General features: G+C 38.2%; 1 protein-coding gene across 1 annotated transcript in view; it reads left to right on the forward strand.

Moving 5' to 3' along the window:
• SLC15A5 (solute carrier family 15 member 5) overlaps window positions 1–19,095 on the forward strand; it is a 79,842-nt gene that overhangs the window by 38,579 nt on the left and 22,168 nt on the right. Inside the window, exons 6-7 of the mRNA XM_004755760.1 lie at window positions 4,297–4,485; window positions 18,381–18,509. Of these exons, the coding sequence (XP_004755817.1) occupies window positions 4,297–4,485; window positions 18,381–18,509 (318 nt within the window). The remainder of the gene's footprint in view (window positions 1–4,296; window positions 4,486–18,380; window positions 18,510–19,095) is intronic.

A 19,095-nucleotide genomic window follows, 5' to 3' on the forward strand; every position in this document is an offset into this window, starting at 1 on the left:
GAATTTGATTCAATTTTCTCATATAAAAATTTATTTTCTGTACTTAAAAAGTATGTGCTTTTCTCAATTATTTAATTAAAAATTGTTTGTTTTTTAAGTTTCAAACTGCTCTACCAGTTTCACCGTAGTATCACTAGCTTTGTCTCAGTGCTAAAATACATAAGGTCATCTACTAGGGGCTCCTCTGCTTCGGGAGATTTTAAAGACTTTTTGGGTCTTGACCATGTCCCTCTACCCTGGCTTAGTGGTGCTCTTTGTGTTAGCTCTCTAACAACCTCTTTTTCTTCCTTAACTTGCTTCCTCTTTCATTATCATTTATTTTTTTAGCAACTTCCTAAGAAAGGGCATATGAAAAGTATAAGTTTCCAAGAATTTATATAATTGAAAATCTTTTTACCCTTTTACTTGATTAATTGATTGTACATTGAATTCTAGGTTGACAATAATTTTTCATCATAATTTTGAAGCTATTGCTCTTATTGTGATCCACAGACTTGAAGGTCGGTTCAAAAGCCCAGTCCCCTTCCTCTGCTCTTTTCTGTGTTTATGACATCTTTTCCTAGCTCGAGAACTCTTCCTATCAATGTTATTCTAAGATGCCATGTTATTGTGCCCTGGTAAATGTCTTTTCAACCACTGCACTATTCACGGGTACTCTCACTGATCTCTCAATCAGAGAGATTTTCTTTTATTTTTAAAATATAATTTCCTCTCCTTCATTTTATCTGTATTTCAACACCTACTGATTAGAATAGGGGTTGGACCCTCTTAAAATACTCCAGATAAGTCTCGTTAAAAAATTTTCTGGTGGGAGAGAGAGAGAGAGAGCACACTTGAGCATAAGCGAGTTGAGGGGAGGGGCAGAGGAAGAGGAAGAGAGAAAATCCCAAGCAGGCTCCACCTACAGCATGGAGCCTGGATAGCACGACCCTCAGATGATGACTTGAGCCAAATCAAGAGTTGGTCACTTAACCAATTAAGTCACCCATGTGCCCCCAAATAAGTCTCTTAAAAAAAAAAAACAACAACTCTATTGAGGTATGATTGATCTACAAAATCTGTACATATTTAATGTACACAACTTGATGAGTTTGGATGCCTTTTATTGCTTCTTCTTGCCTAATTGTTCTGGCTAGGATTTCCAGTAATACACTGAATATCAGTGGTGAGTGTGGGCCAGTAAATGTTTCAGAAGAGCAAAGCAAATGCTCTAAGGTGAGAACGAATTTAAGATAGTCAAGAAAATTTGGCTGAAAATGGTCAAGAGAGGAGAAAGTAGCAAGCAATTAGAGTGAGAGGATAAGCACAGGCAAGATCATAAAGGCTGCGTTAAAGATTTGAGATTTCATCTTAATTGTATAAAAACCTATAGATGGAATTTAAGCAGGAGAGTAACATTGAATTTGCATTTATATAAGATCTCCCTGACTGTTAGGTGCTTAAGGGGGCACAGGTGCATAAGAGTGAAAACAGGAAGACCATTAAATATGTTATTGCACATAGCCTGGGTTAAAAATATTGACTTAGACTAGAATGACGGCAGTGGCTATGAAGTGAGGCAGGTTAATTCACAATAGATTTTGAAGTAGAATCTGGATAACTTAATAATATATTTGGAGATGAGGGAAAGACAGAGGATCCCAGATTTCTGCCTTGAGTAGGTAGAGGTACTGGAGGAGATGGGGAAGAGTGAATAGGAAGCAGGGAAAGATCAAAAGTTCTGTTTTGTGTCACCACCTCTTTGAAACCTTCCCTTAGAGATTACTTATCTTTCTGACCTTTCTTTCCATGGTTTTAGCTTTCGTCTTGACACCAAATGCAAAAATGTTTAAAAGCATTGCCTAGATGTTCTCTTCCCTCACTCCCCATCATTTTTTAAATTTCACCTGCCCTTAAATTTCCATTCCTTGCAGATGACTCATTAATCTTTATCTCTTCACTCAACCCACCTTCTGACCTACGATTCACATTTTCAATTGTTCTCTGAGCACTTTTCTTTAAATTCTCTTTGTGCCTCTACCTCAACTCAAAATCAAATTCATTTTCTCCCTGTCATGGATCTTCTTTATATTATCGGCACTACCATCTTTCCAGTCATCAAGACTTATACTCAACTTTGACATCTTCTTCCTCCTTGCTTTTGCTATGGTTTTATCAGTGGAATCTATTGCACCTCATGTTTCTATTCTCTATGTTTTCTGAAAGTGGGAGCCATGATGTAACTTAAGTCCCCGGTATACTTTATCAGGATTATTTTTTAACTTCCTAACTATCTTCCCACTTCCACTATGTATCCCATTCTATCAACCAGCACATAACCTTTAGAGTAGTCATCCCAAATGACAGTTCTAATCATTTCACTTGTGTCTCAAATCTTCAGTGATTCCATTACCTTCAGAGCAATTTACAAATTCCTTAAAAATATATTAAATGCCTCTTATGATCTATCTTGTCCCCCGATCCCCAAATAACTTGTTTCTCACTATTCTGAAAATCTGTCTCATTTCCTTAAGAAGTACAACTCTGTACTTCTGCTCATGACAGTGATGCTGCCTTTACCTCTTCATATGGACTCCTTTCTTTTTTTTTTTTTAAGATTTTATCTATTTATTTGACAGACAGTGATCACAAGTAGGCAGAGAAGCAGGAAGAGAGAGAGAGAGGAAGAGAAGCAGGCTCCCCGCTGAGTGGAGAGCCCAATGTGGGGCTCGATCCCAGGACCCTGGGATCATGACCTGAGCCAAAGGCAGAGGCTTTAACCCACTGAGCCACCTAGGCACCCCTACCTTCTTTCTTTAAAGCATAAAATTATTTCTCTCACCTCCCCAGCTAGAAATAAGTTTTTCTTCTTAGATTCCCCAATAGAGTATAAGTCTGCAATGACTGAGAACAGATATTTTTTAATCTTCTATCTCCAACTGTGCCTAACATACTGCCTTGCATGGAACAGGAAGAGAGTAAATACTAAATTGAATTGACATATTAGCTCTTTTTCTGATGAGTCTATAATGTGCCAAGTAATCTAAATCAGTGCAATTGTGTGATGAATGTGATCTTAAAAGTAGATAATGTTGAAACTCAAATTTTTTATATAAGCTGTTTAAAGAACCAAAATCTCGACCCCGCTAATGAATGAGCCTTCCTGGAACCAAATTTCAAATAAAAATAAAAAATTCCTCAAATTTTCTGTTATTCAGATCCCCCCCTTTTTTACACCTTCTATTTCTTAGAGACTCAGTAAAAAGCAGACCTTACAATACATTTAAATGCTGAGATACAATCAAAAAATTTACCTACCAGTTTCTCTATCAACCAAAACAAACACTAAGCTATTTAAACATTAGATTGATTTTTTTGAATTGAAAGCTTTGCCTTATCTGAAATTTTATGCAAGTTAGCAAAATGTGACTATCTCTAAATTTCAAGTAAATTCCATCTAGCTCAAGTTTGCATCTGCTCTAACAATGGGATTAAGTCCAGTAATATGAATGATAAATTGGGAAATGGAATGGTTGCAGTGGATATAAACTGTAACAAAATCATGGCAAAATCCCTACTCATTTTCAACCAAAATTTTCTAGATAATTCCTCAAGAATAAAAGAGAAAGAAGAGCAAGATGACTTTTTGAATAATTGCTTCCATTTATACTCTTTATCTAGCTAATTCACCTTTACTATTTTTTTTCTAAACAAAAGTTTCTAGTCCTTAATGCTCTACAAAGATCAGAGAAATGTCCGAAAACTGAGGACTGATAATGCAGATTATTTCAAACCATTTTTAAATGATTAAAACCTTGTGAAGAGATTACTCCATTTTAAATTTCCCCCAAACTATTTTTGACTCCTATAAATCTTAAAAAGTTATCAAAAATAATTTATCTGAGGACAAAAATTCAAAACTGTGGCTTTATCTTCAATAATTGCTCCCTATTGCTATCAGGAGCTGTTATAATAATACCAGTACAGTATCTTACTTAAATCTCAGAGTCACCCTACAAAGGTAAACATTATTAACCCTATATTAAGAGCTGAGGAAAGTGATCACTAGGTTAACTAACTTTCCAGAGGCCCTCTAAGCAGTAAATCGGGAAATAGGGAGTCCGTGCAGTTGTTTCTTAGAGACCAGAGTCAAAGCAGCATAGTCAGATAACACAGTTAGCTTGCATCTGGGTAGTCTCAGGGCAAAAATTATTGAGCAAACATCTCTGAGTGTCAATGTGTAAAAATGCCATGGACTATTACACTGATTTGGGGCTCTTTTTTCTTTCTTTTTTCCTCTGCATTGTTTTCCTTAAGTCGCTGGAAATCTTTCTGCTGCATTGTCTGTGATGGTAGCTGGCTTCTTTGAAATACACAGAAAACACTTCCCTCCAGTGGAGCAGCCTCTTTCAGGCAAAGTTGTCACCGTTTCTTCCATGCCCTGTTTCCACCTGGCTCTTCAGTATGTTTTACTTGGAGTGGCTGAAACACTGGTCAGCCCAGCCTGTGAGTAATGATTTCATCACCTCATGTAAGAACACACCAAGTCTTTACACAGAACACATCACCTCAAGCGGTTGGCGACCTATTAACTCCCTGGAGATTTCCCACAATGCTTCAGAACAAGCCTATTTATCACCCTTATTTAAAAAAGCAAAAATGTTTAATTTCTCTTCATTCCTCTGCCAGATACAGAAAAATTATTAATTCTACCTGAATGTAGATGGAAAGAAAGATTTATGAACTTAGTTAAAGGCAGTAACTATTTGGTCAAATACACAACAGGAGGAAAAAACTGCTAAAACCTAGAAAACCAGTGCAGTATACCCAGATAAAAGCTCTCCTGTCTTTCTTCTTCCGCCTCCTGCCTTCTCACTCATAGATAAATTCACATATATACTCCCTCCAAAAGTGACATTTATAATGTACCCTGAGAGTATATAAACATGCAAATGAAATGAAAATTTGAGCCAATTTTCCAGATAACTCATTGTCTTTAAATTAAGTTACACTAAATTAAGTGTGATCACTTGTGTTTCCTAAGACAGGTTCAGAATAACTTTATTAAATATCAAGGGTTTTCTGGATTATCTAGATTGCTTATATTAATTAAGCCAGCCATTTTAAAATTCATCAAGATAGTTCAGTGACTTCTTGCAATACAACAGTGTGTGTGTGTGTGTATTTATCAGTGTAATCTATTGCATCTTATATTTTACCTTCTTTATATTTCCCTGCAGTGGGAGCCCTGATTGTAACTCAATATACTTTATAGAGATTATTTTTTAACTTCTTATCTTCCTACTTCTACTATCTCTCCCACTCTATCAACCAGCACACAACCTTTAGAGGGTTGATTCGGCTGATCTTGTTGGCTAAGCATGTATCCCCTTCCTCCCTCACTACTCCATGTGCATCCCTCCCAAAGTGGCACACTAGGTGGAAAAAGATGACTTACTCCATAGAGAAGGAACATTCTTCAGTCAAGGTATATGAGTAGCTACATTCCCATTGTAGAACCACCAAACAAACTCTCAGCATCATCTGTAGAAGAATGTAGGGTAGTCAAGTTTCCAAGACTCCAGACACATCTAAATGAGGGGCTGCATGTGGCATTCTGCCTTTCAAAAAGAAAAAAAGAAAAAAAATCTATGGAATTATAACTATATATACCTATTAGATCTCTTTTTTAAAAATATTTATTTATTTGGGGCACCTGGGTAGCTCAGTCAGTTAGGCTTCTGCCTTTGGCTCAGGTCATGATCCCAGAGTTCCAGGATCAAGTCCTGCATCAGCTTCCTGCTCAGTGGGGAGTCTGTTTCTCTCACTCTCTGTGCTCTTCCCCCAGCTCATGCTCTCTCTTTCAGTCTCTCTAAAATAAATAAATAAAATCTTTTACCAAAAAAAAAAAAAACTTAAAAAAAAGAAAGATTTATTCATTTTGAGAGAGAGAGAGAGAGAGAATCTTAAGGAGACTTCCTGCTGAGTGAGGAGCCTGATTCAGGCCTCCATCTCCCAACCCTGAGATCATGACCTGAGCTAAAATCAAGAGTGGGACACTTACCTGACTGAGCCACCCAGGTACCCCTGTATTAGACTTCTTTTTATAATTTTAAATCATTCCACTCAATTCATTTTATATAAATAAATTGTCTTATGAGATTCTAAGATGGGCCTATCACTGTTTGACACTACAAGAAATATAGAGGAACTATAAAAGAATGCCACTGCACAAATCTTTGTGACTTCCCTGATGTGGTTTCCAGAATATTGTCAAAATTTTGTAGGGTAGAAGTGAAGCAAGGTAACAGTAATGTGGGTGATGAGTGAATGTAATCAGGAAATTCCCAGACAGTTTAGCAATAGTGGTTCAACATACAAAATCCAGCAAGGGTCTGCGGCCATACCACCCTGAATGTGCCTGATCTCGTCTGATCTCGGAAGCTAAGCAGGGTCGGGCCTGGTTAGTACTTAGATGGGAGACAAAAGCCAGCACAATACTTACAACCATAGACTATTAAAAAGGTAGACCACTTAGTCTACCCTTCACTGATTTACCCATGAGGAACTCAACATCCAACTAAGTCAATTGTCTTATCTGTTATTATAGATCATGGGGTAGGGACCAGAAGACTTTGTTTTGATTCCCAGCTTTGTCACTTACTACATTTGTGACCTTGAGAATTCATGCAACCTCTAAGCTTCACCTTTATGATATTTTAAAATGGAAATAATTACAATTCTTCCTTAAACCTATAAGCTCCCAAAATTGAACCAGGAAGAAATTGGCAACCTGAATAGACCAATATCTCGTAATTTGATTGAAGCAGTGATCAAAAACCTCCCCCAAAACAAGAGCCCAGGACCTGATGGATTCCCTGGGGAATTCTACCAAACTTTCAAAGAAGAAATAACACCTATTCTCCTGAAGCTGTTTCAAAAAATTGAAGCAGAAGGAAAACTTCAAACTCTTTTTATGAAGCCAGCATTACCCTGATCCCCAAACCAGGCAAAGACCCTACCAAAAAGGAGAATTTCAGACCAATATCACTGATGAATATGGATGCAAAGATTCCCAACAAGATCCTAGCAAATAGGATCCAACAGTACATTAAAAAGATTATCCACCATGACCAGGTGGGATTCATCCCTGGATTACAAGGATGGTTCAACATTCACAAATCAATCAATGTGATAGAACAAATCAATAAGAGAAAAGAGAAGAACCACATGGTCCTCTCAATTGATGCAGAAAAAGCATTTGACAAAATCTAGCATTAAAACGCTTCAAAGTATAGGGATAGAGGGAACAATCCTGAACTTCATAAAATCTATCTATGAAAGACCCACAGCAAATATCCTCAATGGGAAAAAGCTTGCAGCCTTCCCGTTGAGATCAGGAACACAACAAGGATGCCCACTCTCACCACTCTTGTTCAACATAGTATTAGAAGTCCTAGAAACAGCAATCAGACAACAAAGAGAAATAAAAGGTATCCAAATTGGCAATAAAGAAGTCAAACTCTCTCTTCGCAGATGACATGATTCTTTATATGGAAAACCCAAAAGATTCCACCCCCAAACTACTACGACTCATACAGCAATTCAGCAATGTGGCAGGATACAAAGTCAATGTACAGAAATCAGTGGCTTTCTTATACACTAACAATGAAAATACAGAAAGGGAAATTAGATAATCAATTCCATTTACTATAGCACCAAGAACAATAAGATACCTGGGAATAAACCTAACCAAAGAGGTAAAGGATCTGTACTCGAGGAGCTACTGAACACTCATGAAAGAAATTAAAGAAGACACAAAAAGATGGAAGACAATTCCATGCTCTTGGATGGGAAGAATAAACATTGTTAAAATGTCTATACTATCTAGAGCAATCTATACTTTTAATGCCATTCCGATCAAAATTTCACCAGTATTTTTCAAAGAGCTGGAGCAAATAATCCTAAAATTTGTATGGAATCAGAAGAGACCCCGAATTGCTAAGGAAATGTTGGAAAAACAAAAATAAAACTGACAGCATCACATTACCTGATTTCAAGCTTTACTACAAAGCTGTGATCACCAAGACAGCATGGAACTGGCATAAAAACAGACACATAGACCAGTGGAAGAGAGTAGAAAGCCAAGATATGGACCCTCAAATCTATGGTTAAATAATCTTAGACAAAACAGGAAAAAATATACAGTGGAAAAAAGACAGTGTCTTCAATAAACGATGCTGGGAAAACTGGACAGCTATACGTAGAAGAATGAAACTCGACCATTCTCTTACACTGTACACAAAGATAAACTCGAAATGGATAAAAGACCTCAACATGAGACAGGAATCCATCAGAATCCTAGAGGAGAACATAGGCAGTAACCTCTTCGATATCAGCCACAGCAACTTCTTTCAAGATATTTCTCTAAAGGCAAAGGAAACAGAAGCGAAAATGAACTTTTGGGACTTCATCAAGATCAAAAGCTTCTGCTCAGCAAAGGAAACAGTCAAGAAAACAAAGAGGCAACCCACGGAATGGAAGAAGATATTTGCAAATGACAGTACAGAAAAAAGGTTGATATCCAGGATCTATAAAGAACTCCTCAAACTCAACACACACAAAACAGATAATCATATCAAAAAATGGGCAGAAGATACGAACAGACACTTCTCCAATGAAGACATACAAATGGCTATCAGACACATGAAAAAATGTTCATCATCTCTAGCCATCAGGGAGATTCAAATTAAAACCACATTGAGATACCACCTTACACTAGTTAGAATGGCCAAAATTAGCAAGACAGGAAACAACATGTGTTGGAGAGGATATGGAGAAAGGGAAACCCTCTTACACTGTTGGTGGGAATGCAAGTTGGTATAGTCACTTTAGAGAACACTGTGGAAATTCCTCAAGAAATTAAAAATAGAGCTTCCCTATGACCCTGCAATTGCACTCCTGGGTATTTCCCCCAAAGATACAGATGTAGTGAAAAGAAGGGCCATCTGTACCCCAATGTTTATAGCAGCAATGGCCACGGTCGCCAAACTGTGGAAAGAACCAAGATGCCCTTCAACGGACGAATGGATAAGGAAGATGTGGTCCATATACACTATGGAGTATTATGCCTCCATCAGAAAGGATGAATACCCAACTTTTGTAGCAACATGGACGGGACTGGAAGAGATTATGCTAAGTGAAATAAGTCAAGCAGAAAGAGTCAATTATCATATGGTTTCACTTATTTGTGGAGCATAACAAATAACATGGAGGACATGGGGAGATGGAGAGGAGAAGGGAGCTGAAGGAAATTGGAAGGGGAGGTGAACCATGAGAGACTATGGACTCTGAAAAGCACCCTGAGGGTCTTGAAGGGTCAGGGAGTAGGAGGTTGGGGGAAAAAGGTGGTGGGTATTAGGGAGGGCACGTATTGCATGGAGCACTGGGTGTGGTGCAAAAACAATGAATACTGTTACACTGAAAAGAAATTTTTAAAAAATATGAAAAGAAAAAAAATTCTTCTTCATATCTCAGCAGCAATATAAGAATCAATGGGAATGGGGACTACTCCTCGAGAATTAAATGACAACATGTGAAGGGTATTTTGAACTGTAAATTGAAGAAATACTAAACAAACAAAAAAACAAACAAACAAAAATTACTCTTCTGGGAGGCAGTGCAGCATAGTGGTTAATATCTAAATCAGACAAATATGAGTTTAAACCCAGGGCTTTAAACCCAGTTCTGCCATTGACTAAATGTGTGACTCTAGATAAATTATTCTGCACTTCTGAGCCTTTCTCATCATCTATAAAATGTGGAATGATTGTTATCAGGACTAAGTGAAATGTTTTATGGAGAGGAAAAGGCAGAGTATCAGTATATGGACAACACTCAATAATTAGCAACTGTAATGTGTGCTGCTAGTATTAGTATTCTAATCTCTCTCTCTTTTTTTAAAGATTTCATTTATTTATTTATTTGACAGGCAGAGATCACAAGCAGGCAGAGAGAGAGAAGGAAGCAGGCTCCCTGCTGAGCAGAGAACCTGATGCAGGACTCCATCCCAGGACCCCGAGATCATGACCTGTGCCGAAGGCAGTGGCTTAACCCACTGAACCACCCAGAAGCCCTGTATTCTAATCTTTCACATGAATGAATAGGGCAAGTCTCAGGACTCAAGCACATATATCCTGCTCATAGCTCCTTCTACTACACCTACCATAAGCTGAACACCAGGGACCTGGTAGTTGAGGAAAACTGAATCTTTCTCATGTGAGTCATCCTAAATCCCCGCCTTTTTAAAGATTTTATATATTTGTTTGAGAGAGAGAGAGATAGTGATAGCGAGAGAGAAATAGTGAGAGAGAGCACGAGTGGGGAGGAGAGGGAGAAGCAGGCTCCCCACTGAGCAGTGAGCCCGATGCAGGACTCAATCCCAGGACCCTGGGATTATGACCTGAGCCAAAGGCAGACACTTAATCAACTGAGCCACCCAGGTGCCCTCCCCCCATATCCCTTTTTTTCCCTTACTTCTCACCTCCAATCCAACAGCAAAACTTAGTCTTTACTCTGAAATATAATCTAAATCTCACCATGTCTCACTATCTTCTTCGCTCTCCACTAGTCTACACTAGTTATCTCACTAATTCTGTCAGAGCCTCCTAACTTGTCTCCCTGCTTCTTCTCCTGGCCTAGGAGTCCATTCTCCAAAACAGCCATCATGCTCTTTCCAAAAGAATTCCTACCATTCCCCTGCTTCAAATTTCTCAATAGGATTTTGGAGATAAATTCCTTAAATGGTGAATAAGACTATACATGGTTTGGCCTCTTGTACTGCTCCAACTGCATTTTATAACATTATTTCCTCTGACCACTCCATTAGAAATTTAATGATCTTCATTCTGTGTTTCTAAAGAGTCAAACTTATTTTCACCCCAAGGCCTTTGTGTTTGCTCTTCTCTCTACCTAGAATCCCCTTTCCTCTGTTTTAAAGTGTCTGGCTTCTTCTCAACATCAAATTTTCTCAAAGATTATCTCTTCAGAGAGGTTGTCCAGGTGAGTCTATCACTTCGACTCCATTACCCTCTTCCATTTTTTCTAATAGTACTTGTCAGGACCTGCAATTATCTTATTTATATGTGTATATTTACTGCCTGCCTCTCACTATGAGAATGTGTCATCTTTAAGTCAAGATTCTTATCCTTATAGCCCATCCTTCCTTCCTTAAAAGTGCCTGTACAGAGCAGATGACATAAATATACTGTAAAAACAAATTAATTAATATAATCTATAGCTATTTCTATATGAGTACAATAAAAATATATCACTCAAATTACTGACAATGTCCTACATTGATGGCATTAAGCAAGAAAGCACAGTGAGTTACTTCCCAAATTTCAGTGGACATTGTTTACCATACTAAGTCATGTTATAACTTGGAGATGATCTGTAAGAAAAAACAACACACACAGACACACACAGAGAATTTTTCAAATTATGTCTTAATTATAACACTGTCTACCCCTGCTATCTCATAATCTGTGTTTGTTTTATTTATTCAAAAGATACTGTGTTGGTATCTACAATATGCCTAACACTACTCTAGAACCTTAAGGTAAATTAATTTTAAAAAATAGATGAACATTTCTGCCATTGTAGAACCTACCTTCTACCAAAGAGAGAAAGATTGACTAGGATACATCTCAATGAGAAGTAATAGTTACACAAAGACTTGAAAAAGTTGAGAGAGTCAACCACCAGGATATCTGGAAAGAACATTACTGTTAGCAAGGGAGTCATTAAATGCAGAGATGAGAGTGTATCTGGCAATGAAGGTAAGGAGTCTCATGCAGCTGGAGGAGAGTAAGGAAAAGAAAAACTAGTAAGAGATGAGTCAGAGTGGCTGTTGTAAAGACTCTGACTTGGGCTCTGAGTGAAATGGGAAAAGGGATGACATGACATTACTCACACTTTTTTTTTTTTAAGATTTTATTTATTTATTCGACAGAAATCACAAGTAGACAGAGAGGCAGGCAGAAGAGGGTGGGGGAAGCAGGCTCCCCGCTGAGCAGAGAACCAGATGCGGGGCTAGATCCCAGGACTCTGGGATCATGACCTGAGCTGAAGGGAGAGGCTTAACTCACTGAGCCACCCAGGCGCCCCAACATTACTCACACTTTTAAAGAAACCTTCTCTCTGCTGTCTAGAACATACTACCCTGAAGAAAAAGAGACATTAAGAATATACTACAATAAGGAAAAGGATAGAAGATAGATGAATTAAGGGAAGAAATGATTGACTCAGACCAGGAGAGTAGCAGTGTAGGTGGTGAGAACATTATTTTGAAGAAGGAACAATAGGGTATGAGAAAAAGAGAAGACTTACATATAAGTTTATGGCCTGAGCACCTGGAAAGTTGCAGTTGCCATCTACAGAGAGACAAAAGGGTAGCCAGTTTCATTTTGGACATGAATAAGATGTCAGATTGAAGTGACAAATAGGGAATTGAATATCCAAGTCTGTATTTTCATATTGAGCTAAGAGATCTATGCAAATTTGAGGGTCATAAGCATATCAGTGGCATTTAAAGCAATGGGACTAGTTGAGATCACCAAGGGAGTCAGGGTACACTGGGAGTCAGTGTAGACAAAGAAGAGGGTTCAAGAACTCAACCCTGAAGCATATCATCATTAAGACATTAAAAGAAGATGAGAAATTTGCAAAGAAGAGAGAAAAGAAGCAAGAAAAAGCAAAACCAAGAGAGCAATATCTTACCACATGAAGAAATGGTATCAAGGAGGAAGGAGTGTTCATCCATGTCAAATGCTGCTAATATGTCAAACAAGATGAGGACTGAGAATTGACCGTTGAGTTGAGCAATTTGGCAGTTACTAGTGGTTTGGAAAAGAGCTTTCTTGTGTGGGATATGGGAATGTAGAAAAGCCTGTTTAGAATGAGTTTAAGGGATAATGGGAAGAGAATTATAGATAATTCATCTTAAGAATTTTGCAGCACAAGAGAGCAAAGAAATGGGACAGTAACTGACAAAGGAATGGGGTTAAGAACAAGTTTTCGTGTTTGAGGAAGGGAAGATAATGGCATCATACCGCATGTTGGTGGGAATGATTCAAGTGAGAGGGAAATTTTTTAAAAAGAGGGAAAATCGATGGTATTAGGAAGGGGGAAATTACTGCAAGGAGAGAGTTTGAGATTTCATTTGCAAGTTGAGAATATGGCTTTAGATAGAAGCAAGGATGGTTTATCAATGGTAACAATGTGGAAAGCAGAGTGCGTAGAGGTGGAAACTCATGGGTGCATAAATAGGTGAGGAGATTCCTGTGGAAATTCTGTGCTGGCTGACTGATTATTTTCAGTGAAGTAGAGTGTCAGGCCATGAGCTCTGAGTGAGGATGGAAGAATAGAGTTGGGGAGTGTGAGGAGAAGGGAGAGGGAAGAAATTGTTGTCTAAGACAACGAAAGAGTGAATGAACTCGGGAGTTATAGAAATTGCCAGGGAGCATTAGGAGACCATTTGAGATTTGTGGTCAGGAATTTAAGGTGAATGGTCAACATGGTTATGGTTACATGTTTATCTTCCAGAAACATTAGACTGCATGGATCTAGGAGCAGAGATGGCAGGGAGTGAATTGTTGGGCCAATGAGTCTCTAAAAAGCAAGTGAAAGGCAAGGGAATGAGGATATGTGAAAGAATATGATCATAACAATTAACCACGGAATTTAAGTTGGCTAAAAAGAGTAGTAGGAATATAAAGGCATGAAAGAGGTAAGACTAACAAAGGAGCAGAGCGGTGCAGTGGAGATCCTAAGTGAGTCTAAGCATTTTTGTGATTGAATAGCAGACAGTAAACTGGGAAGACAGCAGGTTGTAGTTAGAAGGGGATGCACAAAGTTGAGATGATGGAATGTTTACAATTACTGGCCTACAGCATGGGTTGGCAAGCTTTTCCTGAAAAGTGTCAGATTGTAAATAGTTAGGCTTTTCACACTAGCCAGACCCTGTTACAACTACTCAACTGTCATTATAGTGTCTGAGCCATCATAGGCATATCTAATGAATGGGTGCAGCTGTGTTCCAATAAAACTTTATTTATAAACAGGTAGTGGGCCAAACCTTACCTGATCATAGGTAGTTCACCAACTCCTGGTCTGAGGGACAAGTTTCAGGGTGTGACCATGGTAATGAATGGCTAAGGTAGAGTGGAGGATGAGAACATTAGAAAGAAAGTCGTGGAACTGAGAAACCAAGATCTAACAGGATGGAGGTTTTGATGGGTGATCTCTGTATTTGATAAAATTGCCAGGAACTAAGGCAGGACTAGAACTGGAGAATGTGAAAAGGTGAGAGGAGCTGATGACTTCGAATAACAGAGGAAAATGTCCTAGAGGTTGACAGATGACTACACAAGAGAGAAGTATTAGGTGATGCCATCGAATGATATGGACGTAATCAGAAACAATTAGGTGATGCCATCAAATGATATGGACGTAATCAGAAACAATAAGCCAAAGCTTTTTGGGATGAGGAAGGAATGGTGATCTGAAAATGGCTAATAGGATAAAGTTCTGTTTTCTGGGACCGGGATACTTCTTTTACACATGTTCGAAATAACTTCTCACCAAACATAATAAGCACACCAAACAGTTGATGAACAATTGGAGTAAAAGAAATTTCGGCAATGAGTCCCCAGCACCAGGGGCCTCAGGAAAGTGGTTATAGCCTCCCGGTCTGTAGATTCCACAGATGCTGTGATGGGGCATCTTTGCAAACACTAACCAGACTCCACCTGGAGGCACATTTCAGCTCTCCTTGGCAGGGCCAGCTTTCACACGTACCGAATATTTTTTACTGTATCTTCACAGTAAAATGAGAATTTGGGGATTGTGGCAGACTTGTGAATACTATCTCTGCTATTATGTGCGAAAAGAAGTACCACAGAGCCTAAAAAATCAGGTTGATGATCACTAAAGTCGAAAGAGATCAGAACATGCAAGTCGATGCCTGAAAATGGAGATCCGAGGACTTGAAAAGCTAAGTTCTCTAAAAGGGAACCGGAGGCTTTCAAAACGACTAAAATGACACCAAAGAGAGATTAACCAGCAGGCAGAGAGCTGGCAAAGTGTGTTCATGAATTATATACTGCACCAGAAGTTCTAGCAAGAGAAAAGCATAGGATTAATAATTAACTAGCAGAGTAATAATGGGCTTGTACGTTCTGCTTTTTCTCAGTGAAAGAAATCGGCCTACTTAGTCTTTCTGTCCATTGTTTGTCTCCTCATATTTATAGAAAGGAAAGTTCATAAGCCAAATCCTTTTTTATAACAGTGAATCATTTCTTCCCAAAGCCTCTTCAGCATTTCTCTCATATGGTCCTCCAGATCTTCCAGGAAAAAAAAAAAAAGCACACACACACAAACTTGTGAGCTTGGCCTCGGGCTCCTGCGGGGTGATTTGCACTGCACAAGAAAGCCGTGGCACCCATGGCCCCTTGACGCCGATATTTGAAGCCCTTCTCCACAGTATTTTATTTAGCACCATCATTATCTTCACTTCCAATAAGTATTTGTGGTATTAAGAGCCTGTTAACACTGCCCTTAGCATCGCACATGTCTCTCTGCTCTCTGCCCGCCCAGAGTGGAAAATCCTGGAAAGATACCCCAGTGCCTGAGCCCACGGTGGGCTCAGCCTCAGCACGCAGTCCGTTTGCTGAAGTGCATATAGAGATTCCTCTGAACTTTTATTGGAGGAGAAATAAAAGCATGTGCAGGACATGCAGAAACCCAAACAGAAATGTTAAATGAATGCTAGGAAAGTGCACGAATACATTTATAGGATGTATTAGTAAGTTTATTCAAAAGGGCCAAACAAATGCAGTTTTTCTGAGGGAAAAGGCACGTAAGCCAGGGCTGACATTTTCCTGAAAGAGAAGGGAGGAGATAGTAAGATCTTTTTCTCGAAAAGAAAACTAAGGGGTGCCTGGGTGGCTCAAGTTGGACACTTGTCCAACTCTTTTGAGTCCAGGTCATGATCTCAGGGTCATGAGATCGGGCCCGGAGCTGGGCTTCATGCTGGGTGTGAAGCTTATTTGAGATTCTCTCTCTCCCTCTCCTTCTGTCTCTCCCCTATCTAAAAAAAAAAGAAGAAGAAGAAGAAGAAGGAGAAGGAGAAGAAAAGAAAGAAAAGGAAACTGGAGGTTTTTAGCCTCTCCAGTATACTGGTTTTCTATCACCACTTTTCTTTTTTAAATGAATTTTAATGTTTATTTATGATCTCTCACTATAGACAAATTTGCAAAGTACAAAAGAGTAAGGAGAAGCAAAATTAAAAATCCAATAATTCAACCAATCAAAGCTAACACTATTCCTGTTATTTTATGTATTTTCTTCTAATTTTTCACCACACATAATACAAAACAGAGAGATTAGTGCAATAAACTCCTGTGTATTCACATTCTAGCTTCAATAATTTTCAAGCCAGCCAAACTGATCTCATCTCCACCTTCACTTGAACACTCTCTTCCTCCTCGTTGTATAATTTTGAAGCAAATCCCAGATAACATAGTATGATAAATGTTGTAAATATTTTAGCATGTACCCCTAAGGTTGCCATGCATATTTTAATATAGTTAATATCATGTGTGCAAAATCAGATATATTCATTTTCATCTATGTCTGATACCAGAAAAATTGGGGAGGGTCTTTTTAAATTAACATATAATGTATTATTTGCTTCAGGGGTACAGGTCTGTGAATCATCAGTCTTACACAATTCACAGCACTCAACATAGTACATACCCTCCCCAATATCCATCACCCAGTCACCCCCTCCCTCCCTCCCAAACACCTGCAACCTCAGTTTGTTTCCTGAGATTAAGAGTCTCTTATAGTTTGTCTCCCTCCCCTGTCCTATCTTGTTTCATTTTTTTCCCTCCCTACCCTCCATTGCCCCCCACCCTGCCTCTCAAATTCCTCATGTAAGAGAGAAAATATGAAAATTGTCTTTCTCTAATTGACTTATTTGGCTCAGCATAACATCCTCTAGTTTCATCCACGTCATTGCAAATGGCAAGATTTGGAGTTTTGATGGCTGCATAGTATTCCATTGTGTGTATATGTGTGTGTGTGTGTGTGTGTGTGTGTGTGTGTATAACTTCTTCTTTATCCATTCATCTGTTGTTGGACATCTAGGTTCTTTCCATATCTGGCTATTGTGGATATTGCTGCTATAAACATTCGGGTGCACATGTTGCAGGGGGAGATTAAGTTTTTATTTGAATTTCAGTTATTTATATACACATAATATTATATTAGTTTCAAATGTTTAAACAGTGATTCAGTGAGTTCAAACCTCACCTGGTGCTCATCACAGGTGTGCCCTCTAAACCCCATCACCTATTTCACCCATCCCCCAACTCCTCCCCTCTGGTAACCACCAGTTTGTTCTCTATAATTAAGAGTCTGTTCAAAAAAGTTATTTGTAACTGAAATTTTAAAAAAAAGATTTCCTTCTTGATTTTTTTTCAACCTTTTGCCACCATTACCCCAACAATGATCTGGGTGAAGGAAGATAACTTTTTAGGAGACCCAAAGCTTAAGCTATAGTCTCTCTTTAGGTAACCTCTCCTTAAATAGGATAATTTAAATGCATGTAAGGGACTTTGCCAAGTAGGAACCATGTGACTTGGTAAGATTATTACTGTTAAAAATAGCCAACCTGATTCAGTTCCTACAAGTTAGCATTTTACATACATTATAATATTACATATACATTATAGCAAGTAAGAGCCACAGAACCTCTGCAAGTGAGTGAAGATATTATTCCCATTTTGTAGAGAGGAACACTGAGGCTTGGAAAGTTTAAATAACTTACTTAAAATTACAGAGGTAGTGAATAGTTGACCTGGGATTTTAGCAAAATCTTGTCTCATTCCAGAACATCCTCTTAGCCTCCATGCTGACTTTACATGATAAATTCAAGTTTTCTAGGGGGAAACTAATGATTTATGTAAAAATCACAGGATCATAGACCTTATTACTAGACTGTCATATTACCTCTCACCTCAATCCAAAATTAGTAAGAAGTATTCACATTGGGGTGAAATTTGGGTAAATATATTGGGACACTTAAACCACCAAGTAATTAAATTTTCCTTGTAGCTGTTAAAGAGTATGTTTTGCCATATTTTACTCCTTTTAGAAACATGTAAATTGTAACATCATAGTATGCCTTACTGTAGTAACTTTAACGAAGTCAAACCCCAATTTTGCCTTTATCAGTAAACTTTCTTTGAGGTATGATCAACACTAATTTGAATAATATTCTATGGAAGTATTTTACAGAGAATGTTCTAAATTTTTACTTTCTCTTTTCCTTTCAGTCTCTGTAATATACAGATTTGTTCCAAGTACCATAAGAGGAACTTCTATGAACTTTTTGACACTATTCAATGGATTTGGTTGTTTCATGGGGGCATTGCTGGTGGAGATGGTGTATGTCATCTCAGAAGGTAAAAATAGGTTCATGGTATGCTTACATATATATATTGATTTGATGACTAGAGAATTGGGAGACAAAATCTTAAAAGAAGGGCTTTGCCAGTGTAGTCTTTTTTTTAATTGATCCACTTTTGCAATTAAGATAGAATTAAGATAGGAAATAGACTCTTGCTGTATTCATTAATTTCTGGGAATTGTTTTTCTTTTGATAGGAGGAGGTAATTACAGAATGTCACTTCTCATGAGACCCTGTCTGCTGTCTTTCTTTAGTGTATTATATTCTTATTAGATCTTTCAGTGAGGTCATATTCAATAATGCCTCATAACTGGCAGAGATAATCTTCAGGAAAGGTAAGTCCTATGGAAATGTAGGCGAATGGGGTCTATGGATGATCTTTTTTCCCTGTGATTTTCCAGAAATCATGTCTACGCAAACCAAAAGAAGCTGTGAATTGAATAGAAAATGGTCTTGAAAATTTTTTCCCATAGTAATTGATCAGGAGATACACCCCATCTGAAAAATTCACATACAACAAAAAAATACTACTCATACGTGTGCTGACAGAAAAATCAACAGAATGACAATGATTAGATGTC

The sequence above is a fragment of the Mustela putorius genome, unplaced genomic scaffold (genome assembly GCF_011764305.1).
Source record: "Mustela putorius furo isolate JIRA1106 unplaced genomic scaffold, ASM1176430v1.1 tig00537227_pilon_pilon_pilon, whole genome shotgun sequence".
Taxonomy (NCBI): Eukaryota; Metazoa; Chordata; class Mammalia; order Carnivora; family Mustelidae; genus Mustela; species Mustela putorius.